The sequence below is a fragment of the Cervus canadensis genome, chromosome 31 (genome assembly GCF_019320065.1).
Source record: "Cervus canadensis isolate Bull #8, Minnesota chromosome 31, ASM1932006v1, whole genome shotgun sequence".
In the NCBI taxonomy this organism is placed as follows: domain Eukaryota; kingdom Metazoa; phylum Chordata; class Mammalia; order Artiodactyla; family Cervidae; genus Cervus; species Cervus canadensis.
In genome coordinates, this window is record NC_057416.1 from 32,093,233 (window position 1) to 32,118,560 (window position 25,328).

At 36.9% G+C, this 25,328-nt stretch overlaps 1 protein-coding gene across 1 annotated transcript in view; it reads left to right on the forward strand.

Moving 5' to 3' along the window:
* ADAM32 (ADAM metallopeptidase domain 32) overlaps positions 1-20,833 on the forward strand; it is a 160,507-nt gene extending 139,674 nt beyond the window's left edge. The window contains exons 22-24 of the mRNA XM_043454325.1: positions 14,487-14,525; positions 16,380-16,418; positions 20,211-20,833. Coding sequence (XP_043310260.1) covers positions 14,487-14,525; positions 16,380-16,418; positions 20,211-20,217 — 85 coding nt within the window. The 3' untranslated portion in view covers positions 20,218-20,833. The remainder of the gene's footprint in view (positions 1-14,486; positions 14,526-16,379; positions 16,419-20,210) is intronic.
* The last annotated feature ends 4,495 nt before the right edge of the window (positions 20,834-25,328 follow it).

The following is a 25,328-nucleotide window of genomic DNA, read 5'->3' on the forward strand; positions in this document are numbered from 1 at the left end:
GCATAGCGAAGAAAAATATTTTTAGGATTCTGAGGCATTCCCTGTTGAGAAATCAGGTTTTCAGTTTAATTAGTAAGGGTTTTTATCTGTCCCCAAGTAGGGAGATCATAAGGTCGATGACGTCGAGTGCGGCATTTTTTGGAAATTTTTAATGTCGCCATGGCTTATATTGGAATTCTTTCTTCCTGGGTTTTTTGCTGTTTCATCTCTAGTCTGAATGCTGGGGGCCCCCTTAGGTTGAATCTTCTGAAGAGGAAGTCATGTGAGCTCGTTGGATCTATCTGGAGAAATAGAAGCATATCCTTTCCCTGTAAGATTAGTTTCTTAGGCTTCTATTGATTAGTTAACCCGTCTTGATATCAAATGGGCAAAGGAAAGGAGGTGTCCTATAATGTTTAAAAACTTCTTTTTTTGTTTGTTTGTTTTTTGCTTTTGTCAAAACATCTCTGTGGTAAGTTTAAAAACTTTAAAACAAATAAGGCTATATTAACAATAGTTATAAAAAGAGAGGAAAGCGATAATGATGAAAACATTCTTAGGAAATATTTCAGTCTAAAAGAGAAAAAAAAATCATTCGGAAATCTGTTTGGGACTGGTATTTGGCTGTGGTTTGTGTTATTTGGGGCAAAGGATTAGGAGTAACCATTCAAATATTTTTTCCTAAGTGAAATTATTGAAAAGGTGATGCAGAACAGCTTGACAAATGAAATGTTGCTCACATCCAAATATATTTGACCTTGTCCTTGAAAAAGAAATGCAGCTTAGCAAATGTTGAATCTCACTGTTTAGTGTGTTAAAGAGGATGATTACACTTCCAAGACAGACCTGAAAAGAAGGCAAACATTCCACATTTCTGATATTCTTAGGAACAAATAATCCATTCGGGAAATGGTGTCTTTTTTTTTTTTTTTTTTATGCCGTTTTTGCCCTGCTTTAAGAATCTTACAGATTGGGAACAGAAATAAAGTCACACCAACAATAGTTATAGGCTTAAAGACTACACTACACCAGAATCTAGTAAAGTTTGCTCTGGACAAGGAAGACAAAAGTGTTCCTGTGTATTTTCTCTTATTTAATTTTTTATTTGCAGCTACAGTGTGTAATGTGTTTGTCCAATCATGTCTTTGTGGACTATAAGGAATGTCTGCAATCTGTTTAATAGAGAATGAATGTAAAAATTGTTTGAACTGCTTAGAAATATAGGCAGAGTCATTGTCTGTTTTTATAGAATTAGGTGTTCTCATTATCGTGAAGTAAGTTGATAGGTGGGTTATAACATGTTGTGTAGTCTTACCTTAGAGAGGTGTTGCCCCTAGAAAAGAAGAATTTGTATTGATTGAGACATGTAAGAAGGAAGAGGAAGAAAGTTCAGGACAATGAGTTACATCAATTTGCCATAAAATTTTCCTTCATTTGTTATAAGCCTTTTTAAAATTTTAGCACTAAATATCTTTAAAAGTTAAAAGGCCAAAACAAAGTATGATAGCATAATAAACAAATGTAATGTTTATTTCAAATAAACATACCATACTTTGTGGTTTTCATTGTGATCCACCCAAGCATTTCAGCTGTATTTTTTAATATATTTGTAGTCTGAATGTATCTGTTGACCAAAGTTAATTTTGTTAAATATTGTTTTCTCAGAATTTTTCTCTTGTTTTTAATTTGGTTTAATTTGGAAAAAGAACATTTGCTGTAGCTAGAACAACAATGAAAAACTAGTCTAGTAAAGCTTATGTAAATACCACTTTATTTTATAATGTTTATAATGTTATAATGTTTCAACAATTAAAAAAAAAATTTTTGTATTCATCATTTTATTTGCCATTTCTTATATCTTTCTATTAAAAGCATATATTTTACTTTTCTATAGCAACCATGAAATGTCTTGTATGTTAGCATTTTATAGACCGTTGAACATATTTCTCAAATCATATTATATATATATCCATTCCTATATAAATATATATTTATATTCATTAACAGCTCAAAATCTCTTCAGCTCTTCTGCAAGAAAAACCCCTTTTAAGAGTAAGCCAATGTTCAGCAATTAACGCTTCAAAATCCTACTTCATTTGGAAATGACCCAGCCATTCAAAAACTTCTACTACTTAGTTCAGCACAACTCTAGAAACCTAAGTCACTCCAATCCCAAGAGATGGCTCCAGATTATAGATAATAGATCATTCTATCAAAAATACAATTATTTCTAAGAGCTTATCTAAAAGTTTTTATCTCATCTATATATTTGTATATATATATATATATATAAAGAGTTGCCTTTTTGTTGACAAACTTAGTTTACCTTAAACCAAGGCATAATAAAAGTATTATATAATGTTGATGACTCAAGACATGTCCAAACTAGATTAACAAATAATTATATTTAAATCACATTCACATTTAAATAAACATTATACCCAACATTGAATACCCTTCAGTTCATGTAAAGCTGAATCTAAATAGAGCTCATTAATTCCACACTATCTAAAAACAAAGACATACATTGAGACATAGATAGTTTTAGATACATAGGCATAGTTCTCCATTTGAAATTTAAAATATCCTTTTGTTTTATTTATTTATTTTGAGCTCCACCATAATGGCTGGAGTCCTAGATAGAGTGGGCTGTGTATCCCAAGGACATGATAAGAGTTAACTTAAGGTTTTTTCTTAGGCCTATTTTTGTTTCCCAGGCAGAACTGGAGCTCAAAAAAAAAAAAAAATATTTTAACAAGTTAACCTTTTCTTAACTGCACGTGCAAGAAGAACCGGTTTTGCAATTTCAAAAAAGATTTTATTTTCATCAGGTTTCTCCGGAGTCTAAAGAATATCATAGCCATTCAGTGTCAAAAATATCATTTCTCTTTTTTGTAGCTATAGTATATTATTAATGATATATGCATGAGGGAATTGTTGTCACATAGGAAGTAAAGCCTTGGCTACAAAATTTTGACAAATACTAGGACTGTTATGGAGACGGCAATGGCACCCTATTTTAGTACTCTTGTCTGGAGAATCCTAGGGACGGGGGAGCCTGGCGGGCTGACATCCATGGGGTCGCATGGAGTAGGACACGACCGAAGTGACTCAGCAGCAGCAGTAGCAGGACTTTTAAGCATACCTTGAGGTAACATAGTCTATTGAGATCTCTTATGAGGCCCGATATGATTAGGATAAGGGAGAGAGAAAGTGAATCTCTCCCGGTCTAAAGGGTGTAAAGGTATATTTAAAAGGCAATCTTGTGAATCAGTAATAATAATGTGCCAATTTTGAGGAATAGTAATAGGTGATGGGATCTCTGGTTGCAATGTACCCATAGGTTTCATAAAAGAATTAACTTTTCTAAACTCTGTTAAGAGACACCATTTGTTATGTTTCCTTTTTATAACAAAAATAGAGTTCCAAAAAGACCAAGATTTTTCAATATGTTTCAATTTTAATTGTGTGTTTATAAGTTTTTTAGTAGCTTGTAATTTTTCTTTCGTAAGGGGCCATTGCTTTGTCTAAATAGGCTCATAATTTTTTTTAAGTTATTTTAATAATTGTTTTGTTTGTTAAATGAGCAGTGGCCCCTAGGAAAAATGTGGAATGTATATCTGAGTTTGCCATTGTATAAGTAAGTTCCTTCCTATTAGATTAAAGGGTACATTTATCACATAAGGTTTTAATGTTGAAGGTTAGCCTTCTGGTCCCTCACATGAGTATATTTGAACACTTTGATAAACTTCTTGTACTTTAGTTTGAGAAATTCTTGCAATTTGGCAAGAGACCTTTTGTACAGGCCAGGATTTGGGCCATAAATGTTTGGAAATAATAGTGATATCAGATCCAGTGTCAAGGAGACCAGAAAATCTTTTACCATTAATTTTGATATTTATATTTGGTCGGGCATACTCAGATACTAATGATGTCCACAAAGATTGTTTTTGATCTGTACTTTCAAACCCATCTGTCCGTACATTATTAGAGGAATTAATAGAAATGTAAGGTAAAAGAAGTAATTGAGCAATTTTGTCCCCCTTTTTGAATTGCCATAGAATCTGAGATGACATCAGAATTTGAATCTCTCCTTTATAATCTGAATCAATTATTCCAGGGTGAACAGTAATTCCTTTAGAAGTCAGACTAGATCGGCCAAGCAAAAGACCAAAAGTTTGTGGGGGCAGGGGTCCAAAAAGTCTGGTAGGCACTCTAGTAGGGACTGCTTGAGGGTAAAGGAAAAAATCATTTAGGGCTGGTATATCGACGGCAGTACTGCTGGATGTTGAGGGTTTGAGGGAAAAGATAGAATTTGCTCCTGTTTGGAGTTCCCTGGAATAGGTTTTCCATCAATATCAAATTTAAATTTACAACTTTTGGCCCAGTGCATTCTTCTATGGCAGCGAGGGCAAATTTTTTGGTATTTTATTAGCCTTCTTAGGGCAGTCCCTTTTTAAATGATTTTCATCTCCACAATTAAAGCATCCTTCATTTCCTTTTCTAAAGGTAGCAGCCATTGCCTCAACCAGCATTTGCATCTTTTGAGTTTCTGATCCTAGATTGCAACAAGCTTTCAAATAATCAATAATAATTTTGGTCTCACAAATTGTAGCTATAGCTCTTTGACATTTCTGATTTGCATTCTCATAAGCAAGTAATTTCTCTAGCTGTTTTTTGGTTTCTTCTCCGATTACAGCATGGGAAATAGCAGCTTCTAATCTAGTTTAAAAATTAGCATAACTTTTCATTAGGTTCCAACAAATGAGAGACTTGGAGTTGCGACTGTTGGCAGAGAAGAAGCATTTGGAGCAGCCGGGGCAGGGCTAATAAGAAAATTTTGAGATATTTTGTATTGTTTTAATTGGGCCTTTTGTAAAGTTTAATCATTTAATTTATATTTATGTAATAAGTGTTCTGTCGCTGAATATTGGAAGGGCTAGAATGTACCTTGAAATGGCAGAATTACAGCTTTAATAAGAGCCCATAGGGGCTAGAGATCAATTGGAATATTTTTTCCTTGTTTGGCTGCTCATTTAACATTTTCTTTGACCTGGAGCCAAATTTCTAAATCAAAACTGCATTTATCAGGAAACTAAGGATTATGTTCAACTACTGTTTAAAGGCAAGCCTCTATTCATTGCCGTGAAGCCAGAAGTCCCTGAAATTTAAACAAATGGTGAAGTAGAGTAGAAAAATAATGGGGCTGGCCAGCCGTTTAACCCATGCCTTAGTACTTACCGACCTCAATAGGTCCCTGAGTCAGTCCGCCCGCTATGCCACGTACACCAGTGTCCCTGTTCTTGGCGCCATTTGTTGGGGTCCTTTAATGGACCGGAAGCTTGTGGTGCGGAGTCGACGATAAGAAAGTGAAAGAGAGAAAGAGAGAGAGAGAGAAAGAGAGAGAGAGAGAGACAAAAAGACCCGGGGACCTAAGCTCTGATGGAGCAAAGGTGCTTTAATGATTTTTCTATGAGTATATATAGGCTGCAGTACAAGAAACTTCTTTCGGGAATGATAGAGATCAGAAAACCAAATGTACAGCAACTGTTACCACAAGGTCAGGAGACAATCCATATCTCAAGAAAGGGGAAGGAGATTAAGCTGTTTTGTCCTAAGGAGAATGTTTACTAAAGGAGACCCATGCTTGCCTCACACAATGACCTCAGTCCCTGGGAGCAGCGTGCTGTTCCGCTTGAAGAGGGACAAAGGACTCATGAGAGATAGCATGTAGGAATCCTCCCGTCAAACATTCCCTGACATACATTGACATGAATCAGCCATGGATTTACATGTGTTCCCCATCCTGATTCCCCCCTCCTACCTCCCTCCCCATCCCATCCCTCTGGGTCATCCTAGTGCACCAGTCCTGAGCACTTGTCTCATGCATCAAACCTGGACTAATGATCTGTTTCATAATTGATAATATACATGTTTCAATGCTATTCTCTCAGATCATCCCACCCTCGCCTTCTCCCACAAAGTCCAAAAGTCTATTCTATACATCTGTGCCTCTTTTTCTGTCTTGCATATAGGGTTATCATTACCATCTTTCTAAATTCCATATATATACATTAGTATACTCTATTGGTGTTTTTCTTTCTGGCTTACTTCACTCTGTATAATGGGCTCCAGTTTCATCCACCTCATTAGAATTGATTCAAATGTATTCTTTTTAATGGCTGAGTAATATTCCATTGTGTATATGTACCACAGCTTTCTTATCCATTCGTCTGCTGATGGGCATCTAGGCTGCTTCCATGTCCTGGCTATTATAAACAGTGCTGCGATGAACATTGGGGTGCACGTGTCTCTTTCAGATCTGGTTTCCTCAGTGTGTATGCCCAGGAGTGGGATTGCTGGGTCATATGGCAGTTCTATTTCCAGTTTTTAAAGGAATCTCCACACTGTTCTCCATAGTGGTTGTACTATTTTGCATTCCCACCAACAGTGTAAGAGGGTTCCCTTTTCTCCACACCCTCTCCAGCATTTATTGCTTGTAGACTTTTGGATAGCAGCCATTCTGACTGGCGTGAGATGGTACCTCATTGTGGTTTTGATTTGCATTTCTTTGATAATGAGCGATGTTGGGCATCTTTTCATGTGTTTGTTAGCCATCTGTATGTCTTCTTTGGAGAAACATCTGTTTAGTTCTTTTTTGATTGGGTCATTTATTTTTCTGGAATTGAGCTGCAGGAGTTGCTTGTATATTTTTGAGATTAATCCTTTGTCTGTTGCTTCATTTGCTATTCTTTTCTCGCATCCTGAAGGCTGTCTTTTCACCTTGCTTATAGTTTCCTTTGTTGTGCAAAAGCTTTTAAGTTTAGTTAGGTCCCATTTGTTTATTTTTGCTTTTATTTCCAATATTTTGGGAGGTGGGTCATAGAGGATCTTGCTGTGATTTATGTCGGAGAGTGTTTTGCCTATGTTCTCCTCTAGGAGTTTTGTAGTATCTGGTCTTATATTTAGATCTTTAATCCATTTTGAGTTTATTTTTATGTATGGTGTTAGAAAGTGTTCTAGTTTCATTCTCTTACCAGTGGTTGACCAGCTTTCCAAGTACCACTTGTTAAAGGTTGTCTTTTCTCCATTGTATATTCTTGCCTCCTTTGTCAAAGATAAGGTGTCCATAGGTTCGTGGGTTTATCTCTGGGCTTTCTATTTTGTCCCATTGATCTGTATTTCTGTCTTTGTGCCAGTACCATACTGTCTTGATGACTGTGGCTTTGTAGTAGAGCCTGAAGTCAGGCAGATGATTCCTCCAATTCCATTCTTCTTTACAAGATTGCCTTGGCTATTCAAGCTTTTTGTATTTCCATACAAATTGTGAAATTATTTGTTTTAGTTCTCTGAAAAATACCATTGGTAGCTTGATAGGGAGTGCATTGAATCTATAGATTGCATTGGATAGTATACTCATTTTCACAATATTGATTCTTCCAATCCATGAACATGGTATATTTCTCCATCTATTTGTGTCCTCTGTGATTTCCTTCATCAGTGTTTTATGATTTTCTATATACAGGTCTTTTGTTTCTTTAGGTAGATATATTCCTAAGTATTTTATTCTTTTCATTGCAATGGTGAATGGTATGTTTCCTTAATTTCTCTTTCTGTTTTCTCATTGTTAGTGATAGAAATTCAAGGGATTTCTGTGTGTTAATTTTATATCCTGCAACTTTACTATATTCATTGATTAGCTCTAATAATTTTCTGCTAGAGTCTTTAAGGTTTTCTATGTAGAGGATCATGTCATCTGAAAACAGTGAGAGTTTTACTTCTTCTTTTCCAATATGGATTCCTTTTATTTCTTTTTCTGCTCTGATTGCTGTGGCCCAAACTTCCAAAACTATGTTGAATAGTAGTGGTGAGAGTGGGCACCCTTATCTTGTTCCTGACTTTAGGAGAAATACTTTCAATTTTTCACCATTGAGGATAATGTTTGCTGAGGGTTTGTCATATATAGCTTTTATTATGTTGAGGTATGTTCCTTCTCTTCCTGCTTTCTGCAGAGTTTTTATCATAAATGGATGTTGAATTTTGTCAAAGGTTTTTTTCTGCATCTATTGAGATAATCATATGGTTTTTATCTTTCAATTTGTTAATGTGGTGTATTACATTGATTGATTTGCGGGTATTAAAGAATCCTTGCACTCCTGGGATAAAGCCAATTTAGTCATGATGTATGATCGTTTTAATATGTTGTTGGATTCTGTTTGCTAGAATTTTGTTAATGATTTTTGCATCTATGTTCATCGGTGATACTGGCCTGTAGTTTTCTTTTTTTCTGGCATCTTTGTCTGGTTTTGTTATTAGGGTGATGGTGGCCTCATAGAATGAGTTTGGAAGTTTGCCTTCTTCTGCAATTTTCTGGAAGAGTTTGAGTAAGACAGGTGTTAGCTCTCTTCTAAATTTTTGATAGAATTCACCTGTGAAGCCATCTGGTCCTGGGCTTTTGTTTGTTGGAAGATTTCTGATTACAGTCTCGATTTCCATGCTTGTGATAGGTCTGTTAAGATCTTCTATTTCTTCCTGGTTCAGTTTTGGAAAGTTGTACTTTTCTAAGAATTTGTCCATTTCTTCCAAGTTGTCCATTTTATTGGCATAGATCTGCTGGTAGTAGTCTTTTATGATCCTTTGAATTTCTGTGTTGTCTGTTGTGATCTCTTCATTTTCATTTCTAATTTTGCTAATTTGATTCTTCTCCCTTTGTTTCTTGATGAGTCTGACTAACAGTTTGTCAATTTTATTAATCCTTTCAAAAAACCAGCTTTTAGCTTTGTTGATTTTTACTATGGTCTCTTTAGTTTCTTTTGCATTTATTTCTGCCCTAATTTTTAAGATTTCTTTCCTTCTACTAACCCTGGGGTTCTTCATTTCTTCCTTCTCTAGTTGCTTTAGGTGTAGAGTTAGGTTCTTTATTTTGCCTTTTTCTTGTTTCTTGATGTAAGCCTGTAATGCTATTAACCTTCCCCTTGGCACTGCTTTTACAGTGTCCCATATGTTTTGGGTTGTTGTGTTTTCATTTTCATTCGTTTCTATGAATATTTTGACTTCTTTTTTGATTTCTTCTATGATTTGTTGGCTATTCAGAAGCGTGTTATTTAGCCTCCATACGTTTGAATTTTTAATAGTTTTTTCCTGTAATTGAGATCTAATCTTACTGCATTGTGGTCAGAAAAGGTGCTTGGAATAATTTCAATTTTTTTGAATTTCCCAAGGCTAGATTTATGGCCCAGGATGTGATCTATTCTGGAGAAGGTTCCGTGTGCACTTGAGAAAAAGGTGAAATTGATTGTTTTGGGATAAAATGTCCTATAGATATCAGTTAGGTCTAGCTGGTCCATTGTGTCATTTAAAGTTTGTGTTTCCTTTTTAATTTTCTGTTTAGTTGATCTACCCATAGGTATGACTGGGGAATTAAAGTCTCCCACTATTATTTGTTATTGTTAATTTCCCCTTTCATAGTTGTTAGCATTTGCCTTACATATTGTGGTGCTCCAATGCTGGGTGCATATATATTTATAATTGTTATATCTTCTTCTTGGATTGATCCTTTGATCATTATATAGTGTCCTTCTTTGTCTCTTTTCACAGCCTTTGTTTTAAAGTCTCTTTTATCTGATATGAGTATTGCAACTCCTGCTTTCTTTTGGTCTCCGTTTGCATGAAATATTTTTTTCCAGCCCTTCAGTTTTAGCCTGTATGTGTCCCTTGTTTTGAGGTGGGTCTCTTGTAGACAACATATATCGGGGTCTTGTTTTTGTGTCCATCCAACCAGTCTTTGTCTTTTGGTTGGGTCATTCAACCCATTTACATTTAAGGTAATTATTGATAAGTATGGTCCCATTGCCATTTACTTTGTTGTTTTGGGTTCACATTTATACAACCTTTCTGTGTTTCCTGTCTAGAGAAGATCCTTTAGCATTTGTTGGAGAGCTGGTTTGGTGGTGCTGAATTCTCTCAGCTTTTCCTTGTCTGTAAAGCTTTTGAATTCTCCTTAATATCTGAATGAGATCTTTGCTGGGTAAAGTAATCTGGGTTGTAGGTTATTCTTTTTCATTACTTTCAGTATGTCCTGCCATTCCCTTCTGGCCTGAAGAGTTTCTATTGAAAGATCAGCTGTTATCCTCATGGGAATCCCCTTGTGTGTTATTTGTTGTTTTTCCTTGCTGCTTTTAATATTTGTTCTTTGTGTTTGATCTTTGTTAATTTGATTAATATGTGTCTTGGGGTGTTTCACCTTGGGTTTATCCTGTTTGGGACTCTCTGGGATTCTTGGACTTGGGTGGCTATTTCCTTCCCCATTTTAGTGAAGTTTTCAACTATTATCTCCTCGAGTATTTTCTCATGGCCTTTCTTTCTGTCTTTTTCTGGGACTCCCATGATTCGAATGTTGGGGCGTTTCACATTGTCCCAGAGGTCCCTGAGGTGGTCCTCATTTCTTTTGATTCTTTTTTCTTTTTTCCTCTCTGCTTCATTTATTTCCACCATTCTATCTTCTACCTCACTTATCCTATCTTCTGCTTCTGTTATTCTATTGTTGATTCCCTCCAGAGTGTTTTTGATCTCATTTATCATATTATTCATTATTAATTGACTCTTTTTTATTTCTTCTAGGTCCTTGTTAAACATTTCTTGCATCTTCTCAATCCTTGTCTCCAGGCTATTTATCTGTAACTCCATTTTGTTTTCAAGATTTTGGATCATTTTTTATTATCATTATTCTAAATTCTTTTTCAGGTGGACTCCCTATCTCCTCCTCTTTTGTTTGGTTTGGTGGGCATTTTTCATGTTCCTTTACCTGCTGAGTATTTCTGTGCCTTTTCATCTTATTTAGATTGCTGTGTTTGGGGTAGCCTTTCTGTATTCTGGTAGTTTGTGGTTCCTCTTTATTGTGGAGGCTCCTCCCAGTGGGTGGGGTTGGACAATTGGCTTGTCAAGGTTTCCTGGTTAGGGAAGCTTGCGTCGGTGTTCTGTTGGGTGGAGCTGGATTTCTTCTCTCTGGAGTGTAGTGGAGTGTCCAGTAGTGAGTTTTGAGATGTCTATGGGTTTGGTGTGACTTTGGGTAGCCTGTATATTGACGCTTAGGGCTATGTTCCTGCGTTGGTGGAGAATTTACGTGGTATGTCTTGCTCTGGAACTTAATGGCTTTTGGGTGGTGGTTGGTTTCAGTGTAGGTATGGAGGCTTTTGGATGATCTCTTATTAATTAATGTTCCCTGGAGTCAGGAGTTCTCTGGTATTCTCAGGTTTTGGGCTTAAGCCCCCTGCCTCTTGTTTTCAGTCTTATTCTTCCAGTAGCCTCAAGACTTCTCCAACTATACAGCACTGATAATAAAACTTCTAGGTTAAGGGTGACAAGAATCTCCACAGTGAGGGATACCCACTGTGGAGGTGGTTCACAGAGTTACATGAAGAAGAGGAGATTGAGGAAGGAGATAGAAGTGAGCAGGAGGAGAAAAAGGGGGAATCAGAGGAGAGAGACAGATCTAGGCCGTCCTCTGTTCCCTAAGTGCTCTCCGCAGCCCAGAACACCCACAGAGTCACAGATCTGGGTTGAGAAGAGACGGGGGAGGGAGAAAATAGAGGTGACCTGAGGGATAAAAAGGAGAGTCAAAAGGGGAAGAGAGTAATCAAGCCAATAATCACACTCCTGAGTAAAAATTGGCACTGAAGATTAGATTCTTAAATGTATAAAACTGATATCAAATACTAAAAAACAAAGATTAAAAATCTAGAGTAGAGGTTAGACTGTTAAAAATACAACATAAAAAAACAGAAAAAATATAAGAAATATATATGAAGTTCACTTTAAAAATGGGGTCCTTTTTTTTGTTGCAAGGTATTAATGGGTTATAAAAATGAAAATTAAAGGAGTAATAGAAGACTTAAAAAAAGAAGAAAAAAATTTTAATAAAAAATAATAATAGTAAAAATATATCTAGGAATTTCTCTGGAGCTGTTGTGGGCAGTGTGGGTTCAGTTCAGTTTCAGATAGTTCCTTGTTCCAGCTTATACTTTTCGATATCTATAGGCCCCTTCCAGTGTACTCGGTGTTAACTACAGGGATTTTATTCTGTTGCACCTGTCACTTCTGAAGCGGTTTCCTTTGTTTGTTTGGCTTCTGTTTGCAGGTCTCTTCAGTGTCTAACTTCCGCCCTGACACAAGGGGGCAGAGGTGGTCTCTTTGTAGGTTTGCTGGTTCAGTGGTGCTGCGGGGAGGGAGGGGCGCTGCAGACAAATGTCACTGGCCTGTGTGGGGAGTGCCTGCAGTGTTCCGGCCACACTGGGTTTGCCCCTGCTCACGGCGTGTGTGCTTTCCCTGTCTACACTGCTCAGGCTTCAGGTTGCTCTACAGAGAGCAGGCCCTGCGTTATGTGCACTTCCCAGGCCCAAGCTGCTCATGATCAGGTTCTCGGGTACTCCACAAAGGCTCAGACTCGGTTGGGCCTGCGTTTTGTGCCGTTTCCCGGTAGGAGCAGCTCAGGCAACCAGGTGCTTGATGAGCACACTCTCTTCAGGTGCAGCGCGACTTCTCCCCTCCCCATCTCTGCCTCAGTTTCCGGGCGCGCCTGGTCCGGTGCCCCTTGTGTCTGTTCTGGGGGGCTGATCTCTGGCTGCAACCCTCCCCGGGGATGTCAACCATCCAGAATCTCAGGAAGTCTTTGGTTAGAAACTGGAAGCCTGTTTGCAGTTTGGTAGGGGATGCCCTCTCTGGGGCCGAGTTTGCCCCTTTCTGGCTCTGGCTGGCGCCCGCCTCCCCCTGCCTCCAGCAGGGGATGGGCTGGTCCACAGCTGGCTAGCTCTTCTCTGGTATTGCTCAGTCCTTTGTTCTGCAAATGGGCCAGCTTTGCCTTGCTGCTGCTGCTAAGATAGTTCAGTCGTGTCCGACTCTGTGTGATCCCATAGATGGCAGCCCACCAGGCTCCCCCGTCCCTGGGATTCTCCAGGCAAGAACACTGGAGTGGGTTGCCATTTTCTTCTCCAGTGTATGAAGGTGAGACGTGAAAGTGAAGTCGCTCAGTCCTGTCTGACTCTTAGCGACCCCATGGACCGCAGCCTACCAGGCTGCTCCATCCATGGGATTTTCGAGGCAAGAGTACTGGAGTGGGGTGCCATTGCCTTCTCTTGCCTCAGGTTAGGGCTTTTTGCAGGTTAATTCTTTCTCTCTCTGTCTTGCTATCCTTCACTTTAGGTTGCTATCTCACGTTAGCTCCCTCAGATTGCCCTCAGGGCATTCAGGCCCGGTCCTTACCCTAAGTAATGCTGCTGGCTCCTCTCTGTTCAGCCCCCAGTTGCTGGTGGTGGATGCGAGCGTCTGGGGTACTTTTCTGCTGGGAGTTGCCTTTAAGCATGTAATCTGTGGGTTTTATTTATTTATTTTTCCTCCCAGTTAGGTGGCCCTCCGAGATTTGAAAACTTCCCCCAGGCCCACCGGTGAGAGGATTTCCTGGTGTTTGGAAACTTCCTCTATTAAGACTCCCTTCCCAGGATGGATCTCCATCCCTAACTCTTTTGTCTCTCTTTTTATCTTTTATATTTTCTCCTACCTCCTTTCGAAGACAATGGGCTGCTTTCCTGGGTGCCTGATGTCCTCTGTCAGCGTTCAGAAGTTGTTTTGTGGAGTTTGCTCGGTGTTCAAATGTTCTTTTGATGAATTTGTGGGGGAGAAAGTGGTCTCCCCATCCTATTCCTCCGCCATGTTAGCTCCCACCTGGTCTCTGTATTTTAAGGCCAACAGATTTGGAGCTTTAATTATATTTGCAAAATCTTTTCAAAGCAATACTTTGAAGAGTATTTAAATAACCAAGGAATGGGAATCTTATGGGGCCATTTTTGAATTCTGCTTATATCAACCTCTACATTTATACATTGGCCTTAGAGTTGCTATTTAGTTATAATGTGTTCTGGTAGAGATTTTTTGTAAAAAATCAGGAACTTGACCCAATATTTTCCCATTTACCTTTTATGCTTTCTATTTCCTCTTTTTCAAACTATCATTAGAAATATCACTTCCTTCCCTTAAATTTTCATTGGATTTTGTGTTATTTTTTCACCATTTCTCTATGTGTCAAATAGGAGGTGGAGATTACCCTGTCAGTACAGTCTGCCTAATTGTTTAGAAGTCAGTGAGGGTTTTCAATCACCACCTGCAGTAATTTGTTTACCAGTGGGTAACACATCAGGGTAGAACCTAGAGGCCAGAATCAGGCATTCAGAATCAAACATGTATTCTGTACTGAGAAGTGACAAATCAGTTTTCTTGCTCTTCTTTCTATTTGGGAATTTGAAATCTATGTTCTTTATGGACATGGTATATCGATAAAAAGCAATGCTATTATTTGCAGACTGTAACTTAGTAATCTTTTGAAATGATTCATTAGCAGTGATTAGTAGTATAAAAGAATTAATGTAGGTTACAAAATGGCCTGACATTCATTTGTTATGGAGGCACACTTTTTTAAAAGTATTAACTTTGAAGCATTGTTTTTCACTTGCATTTAGGTCCACATCAGAAAGTAGCAGTCAATCAGATACTGTCAGGTAAGTGAATTAGAAAGGATTTCTTAAAATAAGATGAAGAAATTGATATTCAACAAGTAATTGCTAAGTATTAATTGCACAGCAACAATTGATAAGATATGCTATACATATAGCTTCTAAAAGAGATGGTTGGTTCTCTTTCCCCTTACTATTTTTAGTAGTGAACAGAGAACCTGCCTGCCAATGCAAGAGACATAAGAGGCACAGGTTTAATCCCTGGGTCAGGAAGACCCCCTGGAGGAGAGCATGGCAACCCACTACAGTATTCTTGCCTGGAGAATTCCTTGGACAAAGGAGCCTGGGAGGCTACAGTCCATAGGGTTGCAGAGTCGGACACAACTGAAGGGCTTAGCACAGCACACACACACACACAGATTTCCTTTAGTATTTTCTAACCTAGTAACTAGTGAGCGTTTGTCTAAATAAATAAATGCTTTCTTCAGTTTGTTAATGTATTTTGGGAGTTTATTCTGGGGAAACAAAGGAATAAATGACTGGGAAAGGTTTATGATGCTAACTCATAAATGGAGAAGTTCAGTTCTTTATTTGGAGACTGTAGAAACCCAATATATTTGCTCTTGAACAACTGAATGAGTGCTTACCCTGGTCACTTGAGAAAAATTTGCTGAAGAAAAAGGTTGTAAAGGAAATAATAATTCTGTGTGTTACATAGCCTTTCAGAATTACAAAGTAGTTTTTTAAAAACTTTTTTATTTTGTATTGGGGTATAACTAATGAACCAAAAATTAATTGTGACAGTTTCAAGTGAACAGCAAAGGGACTCAGCCATACATACAGTTACAAAGTAGTTTTAATTAAGTCTCCCTCCATTTCCTGAAAGGTAGATATGTCTGTGTAATAATGCAATAATTGTTTAGTTTTCCACATCCAACAGTTTGGGATGGTGTTAGTCAACATGTGTGCATGTGTGTGTGCATCCTCAGTTGCTTCAGTGGTGTCTGACTCTTTACAACCCTGTGGACGTAGCCTGCCAGGCTCCTCTGTCCATGGGACTCTCCAGGCAAGAATACTGGAGTGCGCTCCTGTGCCCTCATGATTCCACCTAGCTTCCTCCAAAGTATACTGCTGTCCCAGACACACCCAAACATACAGAGTAGGATGTCTAGGCTGTACATCAGGTCTGTTTAATTTCACTTAATCTGAATAGGTCTTCCTCTTCCATTATAATGCCTTCTTTTCTCATCCTTTCTCTCTCTTTCATTATTATGATCTTTTCCTTTCAGTGACACTTATGGAGTCATGAGTTACTCTCACTAAGCTAAAAAGAAAAATTGATTTTCATTAGTATGTCCTCTCAGTGTCAGGGAGTTATCATGTGATCCTTAAACATAGTTACCTTTTCCTCACATTGGATGTATGTCTTATTACACTGTTATCATAAAGGATAAAGCCCATATTTATCTTGCTCCACACTGCATAGCCAGCATGTAGCAAGAGTTCTTGGTTTATGGTAAGTGCTCAATAAACATTTGTTGAATAAAGGAATTAATTAATTAATCTTTTCCACAGACATGCACACAGGCAGCCAGACAAAAAAAATCCACAAACACGAAAGTATAAAGACAAATACACAGACACACACATGTATGTATGTATAACGTTTTAACTGCCCCATTTCTCTCTCTCATATTATCTCTCATCCTGAAACCTTGTCAACATAATTCATCTCTTCTAGGATATTAATTCACCTACACTGAGTGAGGGATGATAGCATAACCCAATGGAATATGTACATTTCAACTAGAGTAGTTCGGGTATAAAATGCTTGATTGTCATTCTTAAGGTAGGCATGTTTCTTCGTATTAACTTTTGGACATTTTTATTTTTGTTTAGATCGAAGTCAGAAAGTAGTGCCCAAACAAATTGCAGCAGGTAAGCGACTTAGGAAATGTTTCTTATAAGTAAGTTGAAAATGAGCAAATAATTGCTTAATATTTTTGAGCAGCTACAATTGATGAAGTACTGCAGTAAAAACAAATTATTAATATTTTCCATTCTGGGAATGAGTATTAATGAACTTAGTCTTTTCTTTAGTTTACTAAATTTTTATTGGTTGCCTACTGTTTTGATACATAGGGAAAAACTAGTTAAGTCTAATGAGAGGCAAGATATTTATAATTATTTTGTGAATTAACTCATAATCAGAGCAATTTTTGAACATGTTTTATGATGAAATACACAAAGAGAAATATTTCTTTTTTTTTAGATCACACTTATACCCACAAACTCAATATGAGCAACTGAGTAAATTATTAATGCTCTTAAAAGGAGTTTATCTAAGAGACAGTTATTATAAACAAACTGAAATTCTACATGTTCCACACTTCCCCCCCCCAATCCAACAGCCCGCAATTGTGTTAATAGAGTTCTCGTGAGTTTTCAGTTTCCTATGTGGCCTTGTGATCCTTCCAAAGTCATCAAATATTTACTGATCTGCTAATCTTCTTTTCTCCCTTATAGAGTTTTCGTTTACTTGTACTGCTTGGCATTTCCCTTAAAGTGTGTTCTTTTAGTTACATTCAATTCACTGATATTCCAAAATCTACTTTATACCCACAGGTTGTTTTCAGGCTGCACCACTACGGTAGATAGTTTCTATCCTCCCTGATGACGTCACTCCCTCCATTCAGGAAGCTGTTGACATTTCTATTTCCCTTATTTTGTTCTTTTTTTTTTTTTTTTAATGTTTCCTAACATAGTTACTCTTTTATAGACATTGCTTCCTCCAAACTAAGTGTGAAGAAAAAGGCAGATTTTCTTTATTGCCTCTACTCTCACCATTACCAAGGGATTTGTAATATAGTGCTCAAACACTAATACTTCCAAACTGCTGCTCCCCTAGTGCATTACTTTGCCAATAAGCTCTGAAATTGCTTGAATATAATGACCATGTATACTTTGCTAGCCAACTTGTGGTTAGCACCTAGCAGAGTAAATGCTCACTAAATGCTTGCATAGTGGATGAATATCACATACATCTTGAACTTCACATACACACATGATTGATGTTATAACTACTCTAACTGTCCCCTCACATTATCTCTCATTATAGAATATGTCATTTGCATAGTCATCTTCTTCTGGAAGTGGTATTCAAGACTGAGGGATAATCACCATCCTAGGACAATATATACCACACTTGAAGTGTGTGGTCTGGAGTGTTAACCCATTAGTATAGTTTGTGTTTCAGTTCAGTTGCTCAGTCCTGTCTGACTGTTTGTGATCCCACAGACTGCAGCATGCCAGGCTTCCCTGTCCATCACCAAGTCCCAGAGCTTACTCAGACTCATGTCCATTGAGTCGGTGATGCCATCCAGCCATCTCATCCTCTGTCATCCCCTTCTTCTCCCACCTTCAATCTTTCCCAGCATCAGGGTCTTTTCAGAAGAGTCAGTTCTTCACATCAGGTGGCCAAAGTATTGGAGTATCAGCTTTAGCCTCAGTCCTTCCAGTGAATATTCAGGACTGATTTCCTTTAGGATTGACTGGTTGGATCTCCTTGCAGTCCAAGGGACTCTCAAGAGTCTTTTCCAACACCATAGTTCAAAAGCATAAATTCTTCAGTGCTCAGCTTTCTCTATAGTCCAACTCTCACATCCATACATGACCACTGGAAAAACCATAGCTTTGACTAGATGGACCTTTGTTGGCAAAGTAATGTCTCTGCTTTTTAATATGCTGTCTAGGTTGGTCATGACTTTTCTTCCAAGGAGCAAGCATCTTTTAATTTCTTGGCTGCAGTCACCATCTGCAGTGATTCTGGAGCCCAAAAAAATAAAGTGTCACTGTTTGCATTGTTTGCCCATCTATTAGACATGAAGTGATAGGACTAGATGCCATGATCTTAGTTTTCTGAATGTTGAGTTTTAAGCCAACTTTTTCACTTGCCTCTTTCACTTTCATCAAGAGGCTCTTTAGTTCTTCTTCTCTTTCTGCCATAAGTATGGTATCATCTGTATATCTGAGGTTATTGATATTTCTCCCAGCAATCTTGATTCCAGCTTGTGCTTCATCCAGTCCTTGTGTTTAGCATAAACCAAAAAGCATTCTTGGATTATTCTTTCTGTTAAATTTAATAAACTAGCAGACATATTTTCTCTGCCTCACTGTTATAGCACCCATTATGTTTTCCTTTTTTCACTATTTTAAAAAGTTTGAAAACCAGTGGGAGATGTTGATAGAACCAACTCCTCAGGTAAACACTACCAGGACAAAAAAATTTTTTTAAGCCAGAAATCAGATGGGTTATATATACAGTAGTCTGACAAATCCAGATATACAAATCCCTTTATTGGTTTGAGGGAGAACCAATTAACCCACTCCAGTATTCTTGCCTGGAGAATCCCATGGACAGAGGAGCTTGGAGGGCTACAGTCCACGGGGTCGCAGAGTCAGACATGAGTGAATGACTAACATTTCACTTTCTACTATGTTAAATAGGGGAGTTTCGTGGTTAGAGTAGTAAGAAAAATCTTTAAGTTTTGAAGATATAAAATAGCCCATGTAGTAAAGGATAGGAAGGGTAAATTTATGCCTCTCTTATCACTGAATTCTGTCCCTATCTTACTACCTATTTTATTTTCTCTGTTGATTAGACTCAGTTAATATATTTTCAACTTATTTTTTTACTCTTTCATTCTTTTGGTTGGGGGATGAGAAATAAGAAATCTGTGGATATAAAAGTGGAAAAGAGGTTCAAGAATTTGGTTTTGACTTTTGATAATAATGAGTATAAAAAATGTAGCAGATATTTCCTTTTTTATTACAATTTTGAAGGGAAACAAGAAGAAACTGTCATAAAAATCTATTTTTTTCAGAGTGTATTATTTCAAGCTTAAATTTATTTAGATCCAAATCACAGAAAAGCAGTGAAACACTTAATAGTAGGCAAATATATTAGGAACGATCTCTTAAAATAAATATGCTTTAAATTAAAATGAAACTTATAATCCACAACTAGTTCCTAAATATTTATTGGTGAATTGGTAAAGTACTTCACCAAAAATAATGTATTAATCTTTACTAACCTTGATTACTCAGTATTTAAATCATTTAAAAAATACTTTTAGTCTTTTTTCTTCAGTTTAATAAAGTTCTTGTAAGTTTGTTGGGAACTTGCTCTTATAGATAAAATGAAATTATAGTTGACTCTAATAAGATACATGATATGTAAATTAGTTTATGAATTAATGATTAAGTCACTCACTTCATCCATTAGGTACTATAGGCAAAATGCTAAGGCCTGTGAGTTTCCAAGTGCCAAAACCAAAACACTGTTTACAATATGAAAAAATAAAAAATGATTGGCTTCAAGATATGGAAAAAGTAAAATTGATATGTATTTACACTTCTAAAAACAATGCAAAGATTTAACTTGTTATATTCAAGAACATTTTGTTGCATGTGGAAAAAATGTTAGATTTTCTCATATGCAAGTAGTTCTCATTAAATACGATGGTTCTCCAGAAATCACAATTGCTAGTTAATAAGCTACTGACAGTTAAGTAATTTCATAAGCAAAATTATAAAATTTCTTCCTAGAATTCTTTTTTTTTGCCATATGAATTTTTCACTTGGCAGTATGCCAACTGCATGGTTTGCAGTGGAAGGTAATTCACTTGTTTATCAATACCTAAGCACATGTGTCTTTGTTCTCTTCCACAGTAACTAATAATTCCTTCAGAAGGCAATGGATATCACTGGGGGTCTCACTGAGAAATGAAAATTCAACCTTTTCTCCCCTGGTCACAGCTGATGGAAAACAATAAACCAAGATGGACCAATTTGCAGGAGCGTCTGTTTTTATTTCCTCTCCCACCCCGAGGCACAGGTTTGCCATGTCAGGGCCCTTGACTGAAGACAGTCAGTCTGAACTCGCATCGACTCCCTGAGCTCTTCTCCACAGCTCTCCCCACCACCCACTTGGGTTTATTGCCTAGGCCCCTAGCGGCTGGGGATCTGCATCAACTGCTGTTACTCTGGGAAGATCTGTGTGTGGCCTGTGTTCCTCCTCCTGGCCCTCCTCTCTGGACTTGGCTGGCTGCATGCAGATCTCAGTTAATGCAGCTGTTTGCCCCCTCTCCCTGCCCACAGCTGCAGAACCAGGGCTAAGGGAAGCTGTGCCTGCTCAGGCCTCACACTCTGCCTGCCACCTTTCTCCTGCCCCTGGGTTGGGTGACCCGCAGGATGAATCCCGGAAGACAGAAGGACCCAGGCAGCTTGGGCTTTGGTCTCAGGAGCAAAGATTAATGCCTTATCAGAGTTTGATATGAAGATTGATAAATTGAGTTAGGAAACATACCTCTCATTTTCCTTTTTCTGAAACTATGTATTAAATTGTTCAGTTTTTCAATAAATATTTGGCAAAATTCATCAATGAAACGAGTTTTCTTTGTGGGAAGATTTTTTTATTTTCAATTATCTTTATTAGTTGGAGGCTAATTACTTCGCAACATTGCAGTGGGTTTTGTCATACATTGACATGAATCAGCCATGGAGTTACATGTAGTCCCCATCCCGATCCCCCCTCCCACCTCCCCACCCACCCGATTCCCCTGGGTCCTCCCAGTGCACCTGGCCCGAGCACCTGTCTCATGCATCCCACCTGGGCCGGTGGTCTGTTTCATCATAGATAATATACATGCTGTTCCCTCGAAACATCCCACCCTCGCCTTCTCCCGCAGAGTCCAAAAGTCTGTTCTGTACATCTGTGTCTCTTTTTCTGTTTTGCATATAGGGTTATCGTTACCATCTTTCTAAATTCCATATATATGTGTTAGTATGCTGTAATGATCTTTATCTTTCTGGCTTACTTCACTCTGTATAATGGGCTCCAGTATAACCATAGTTAGGAATGAAAAAAAAGGGACATAACTTTAGCTCCTATAGACACTGTAAAGGATATTATGAACAACTTTATGTCAAAAGATTGACCATTAAATGAAATGGATAAGCTGCTTTAAAATTACCACTTCTAATTTTAAATTATGGATTCAATATCTTTAACAGAGAACTATTTAGACTTTCCATTTATTGTGATTTTTTTTCAGAAGTGGTAATTTTAAAGCAGCTTATCCATTTCATTTAATGGTCAATCTTTTGACATAAAGTTGTTCATAATATCCTTTACAGTGTCTATAGGAGCTAAAGTTATGTCCCTTTTTTCATTCCTAACTATGGTTATACTATATACATCTTTGTTTTCTGTTTCATTGATTTATGTCTTAAAATTTGCTCATTTCCTAGATTCTTGAGGTGAAAGTTTACCTCATTGTTTTAAAATATTTTCTAATTCATTTAAAGATACATATTTGCTCTATGAATCTCTTTAGCTACATCTCATGAGTTCTGATGTGTTAGTTTGATCTCAGAATTATGGATTTCTTAGAAGTATGTTGTTTCATTTCTAAATATTTGGATATTTTCAGTTTCATCTTTTCTTAATTTAGTCATGGTCAGAGAACATACTTGCATAATTCTCATGCTCTGAAACAAATGTTTTGCTATGATCCACTCTATGGTCTATTTTGGTGAATGTTCCATGTGCACTAAAAATGTACGTTTTGTAGTTGTCAAATATGTAAATGTCAAGTAAAGCTTATTAACATTCTTTTTGAAATCTCATATATAAATGAGATTATACAGTATTTATCTTTCTGTGTCTTATTTAACTTAGCAAATGTCCTCTGTGTTTATCCATGTTGTCACAAATGGCAGGATTGAGAAAGGGCAGGAATGAGTAGGGTGAGATTTCCTTTTTTTTCACAGCTGAATAAATATATCATGTTTTCTTTATCCATTTGTCTGTTATGGACACAGGTTATTTCCATATCTTGGCTATTGTGAATTATGCTGCAAAGAACATGGGTATGCATATATTTCTTTGAGATACTGACTTCATTTACTCCTGATATATGCCCAGAGGTAAGACTGCTGGCTCATATGGTATTCTATTTTTAATTTTTGAGGAACTGCCATACTGCTTTCCCTAATGGCTGTACCAGTTTATATTCTTTCTTCCACAGCATACCACAGTTCCAATTTCTCCACACACACACTTGACAATACTTGTCCTGTTTATCTTTTTGGTAATATCCATTCTGAAAGTTGTAAGACTTTATCTTGTTGTGGTTTTTATTTGTATTTCCCTGATAATTAGTGATGTTCAACACTTTTCCATGTATCTGTTGGTAATTATATGTCATCTTCAGAAAAATGTCTATTCAGGTCATTTTGCCCATTTTGTAAGTGGACTATTTGTGATTTTTTTGCTATTGAGTTACATGAATTCCAAATATACTTTGGTCATTAGCCCCTTCTCAAATATACGATTTGCAAGTATTTTTCCCATTCCACAGGTTGCTTTTTCATTTGTTAACTGTATCCTTTGCTGTGAAGAGCTTTTTGGTTTGCTATAATGAGAGAAGAGAGTGACAAAAGAACTACAAGACAAATACAAAACTGTTAATAAAATAACAATAATCAATCCTTCTCTATCAATAATTACTTTAAATGAAAGTGGGTTAAACTTCTCAATGAAAAGATACAGAGTGGCTGAATGATTAAAAATGAAAGCAAACTCCCACTGTGTGCTATCTACAGGAAGCTCACTTTAGATTGAAGGTCTCCATAGGCTGAAAGTGAGGGGAAGAAAAAGATATTTCCCACAAATGATAACGAAAAGAAAGGAGTGGTTATATTTAAATCAGATGAAGCAGACTTCACATCGAAAACTGCCTCTAGAGACAAAAAAAAAAAAAAAAAAAAAAAAAAAAAAAAAAAAAAAAAAAAAAAAAAAAAAAAAAAAAAAAAAAAAAAAAAAAAAAAAAGATCATGACAGAATGATAAAAGGGTAAATTCAACAGAAAGATATAACAATTGTAAATATACATACACTCAAAATCAGAGCACCTTAGTGTGTAAAACAAGTATTGACAAATCTGAAAGAAGAAATTGACAGCAATGCAATATAGTAGGAGATTTCAGTACCCCATTTTAAATAATAGGTAAAACACACAGAAAAATCAATAAACAGCACACTTGAACAGCACCACAGACAATGTGGACCCAACAGGCATTTACAGAACTTTTCACCCAAAGCAGAAGAATGCACATTCTTGATTATACATAGAACATTCCCCAGACAGGTCAGAAAACAAGTCTTAAATTTAAGAAGATGGAAACCACAACAAGCATCTCCTGCTTTAGATTAATATTTTCTCGGATGCTGTGTGATCTGCTCCCGTTGAGGCTGCATGCAGTTTTCCCCTGCCTGAGCTGTTGTAGTTGTGGAACATGACCAGGCAAGAAAGCCACACAAACTCTTAGTTCTTACTAGATGTAAAGGTAGTCTTCTAAGAGTAAACTCTTTTCAAGTTTGTGTCTGCCTTTGGTCATTTTCCAGGTCCTTTGGGTTTTTAAAGGCATTTTGCCAGGCATTTATAATTATTTTCTGTGTGAGGAATCAGACTACACATTAGTGTAACCTTTACCAGAAGTCATCCCCAGGACTGGACTTGGTAAATCACAGAATATATTAAAAAAAGTATTTCTTGGAAAACTGCCAGATTGTTCTCTGGAATGGTTATTACTGCTTACATGCCTACAAACCAAGTCTGATGTTTCTCCTCATTCTTACCTGCACTTGGTGCTATTCACCACCCTAATTTTTGCTAATTTATTGGATGGAAAGTGATATGTCATTTTTGTTTTAATTTGCTCAATTGTGATTACTATTTAGACTAAAGATCTCTTTATATCCTTTTAGGCATTTACTTATCATGCTTTATGAAAAAAAGTATTCATAACATTTTCCTATATTGCTACTGGATTTTTTTGTCCCCTTCTGTCTCCTCCCATACCTTTGTCTGTGTGTGTGTGTGTGTGTGTAGAGGGGGTGCTCAGGTATGTTGGATAGTCTAGATAGTAATTCCTGGTTGGTATTAAACTTTGCAAATGTCCTCTCCTTTTCTTTCACTTTTCTCTTAACTTTTTAATACTTGGGTCCTTTCTAAAGCCATTCTCTTATTTTTCAAATTAAGAGAAAGAGTTTTCCCATTATCCCTTTAAGTATTTTCTTCTAGTTATTTTAATTTTTCTCCTTCTGGAAAATACTAACACTTCTCTACTCCTTATCTCTTAATTTTAGTTTTGACATATATATATATGTCATTTATATATATTTATATATATATGTCAATTATATACATTTATATATATATATAAAATTAATTCTTGTTCTTTCCTGGGAGAGTTCATCAACTGGAGCAATAAGTGTCCATGCTACTATTTATACTAACACTTGTGATTTTATTTCTTGCCACTTGGTTATTTTTAAGAATTATTTGTTAGTGTTATATTCTGCTAATAACTTCTCTTTGTTTTTCAGTACAAACAAGCAATTTCAAAGTGAATTTATAAACATGATTCTGACATTTGTTAAAGGAAATGTATAGTCAATATCAAGTATGCCTATATTTTAGTGTATTTAGTATGATATGGGCGAGGATCTGTGAAAGAAAGCATGCCTATAGACCTCAAGAGATCAAACTCTTCTTGCTCCTAATAGAGGCAGAATGTACTGTAAAAGCAGCTAACAAAGTAAAAACTAGGGGCTACAGGATTGCACAGTGTGGCAATAATAACTTGTGATATTAAAGAAATTAAAGAAGATTTTTTGAAAAGTCTCTATTTGAACAAAGATTGTATGGGTGGAGGGGAGGAGACTTCTGCCTTCAATAGCTGTCCAGTAGAGGGCAATCCACTGCAGTATTCTTGCCTGGA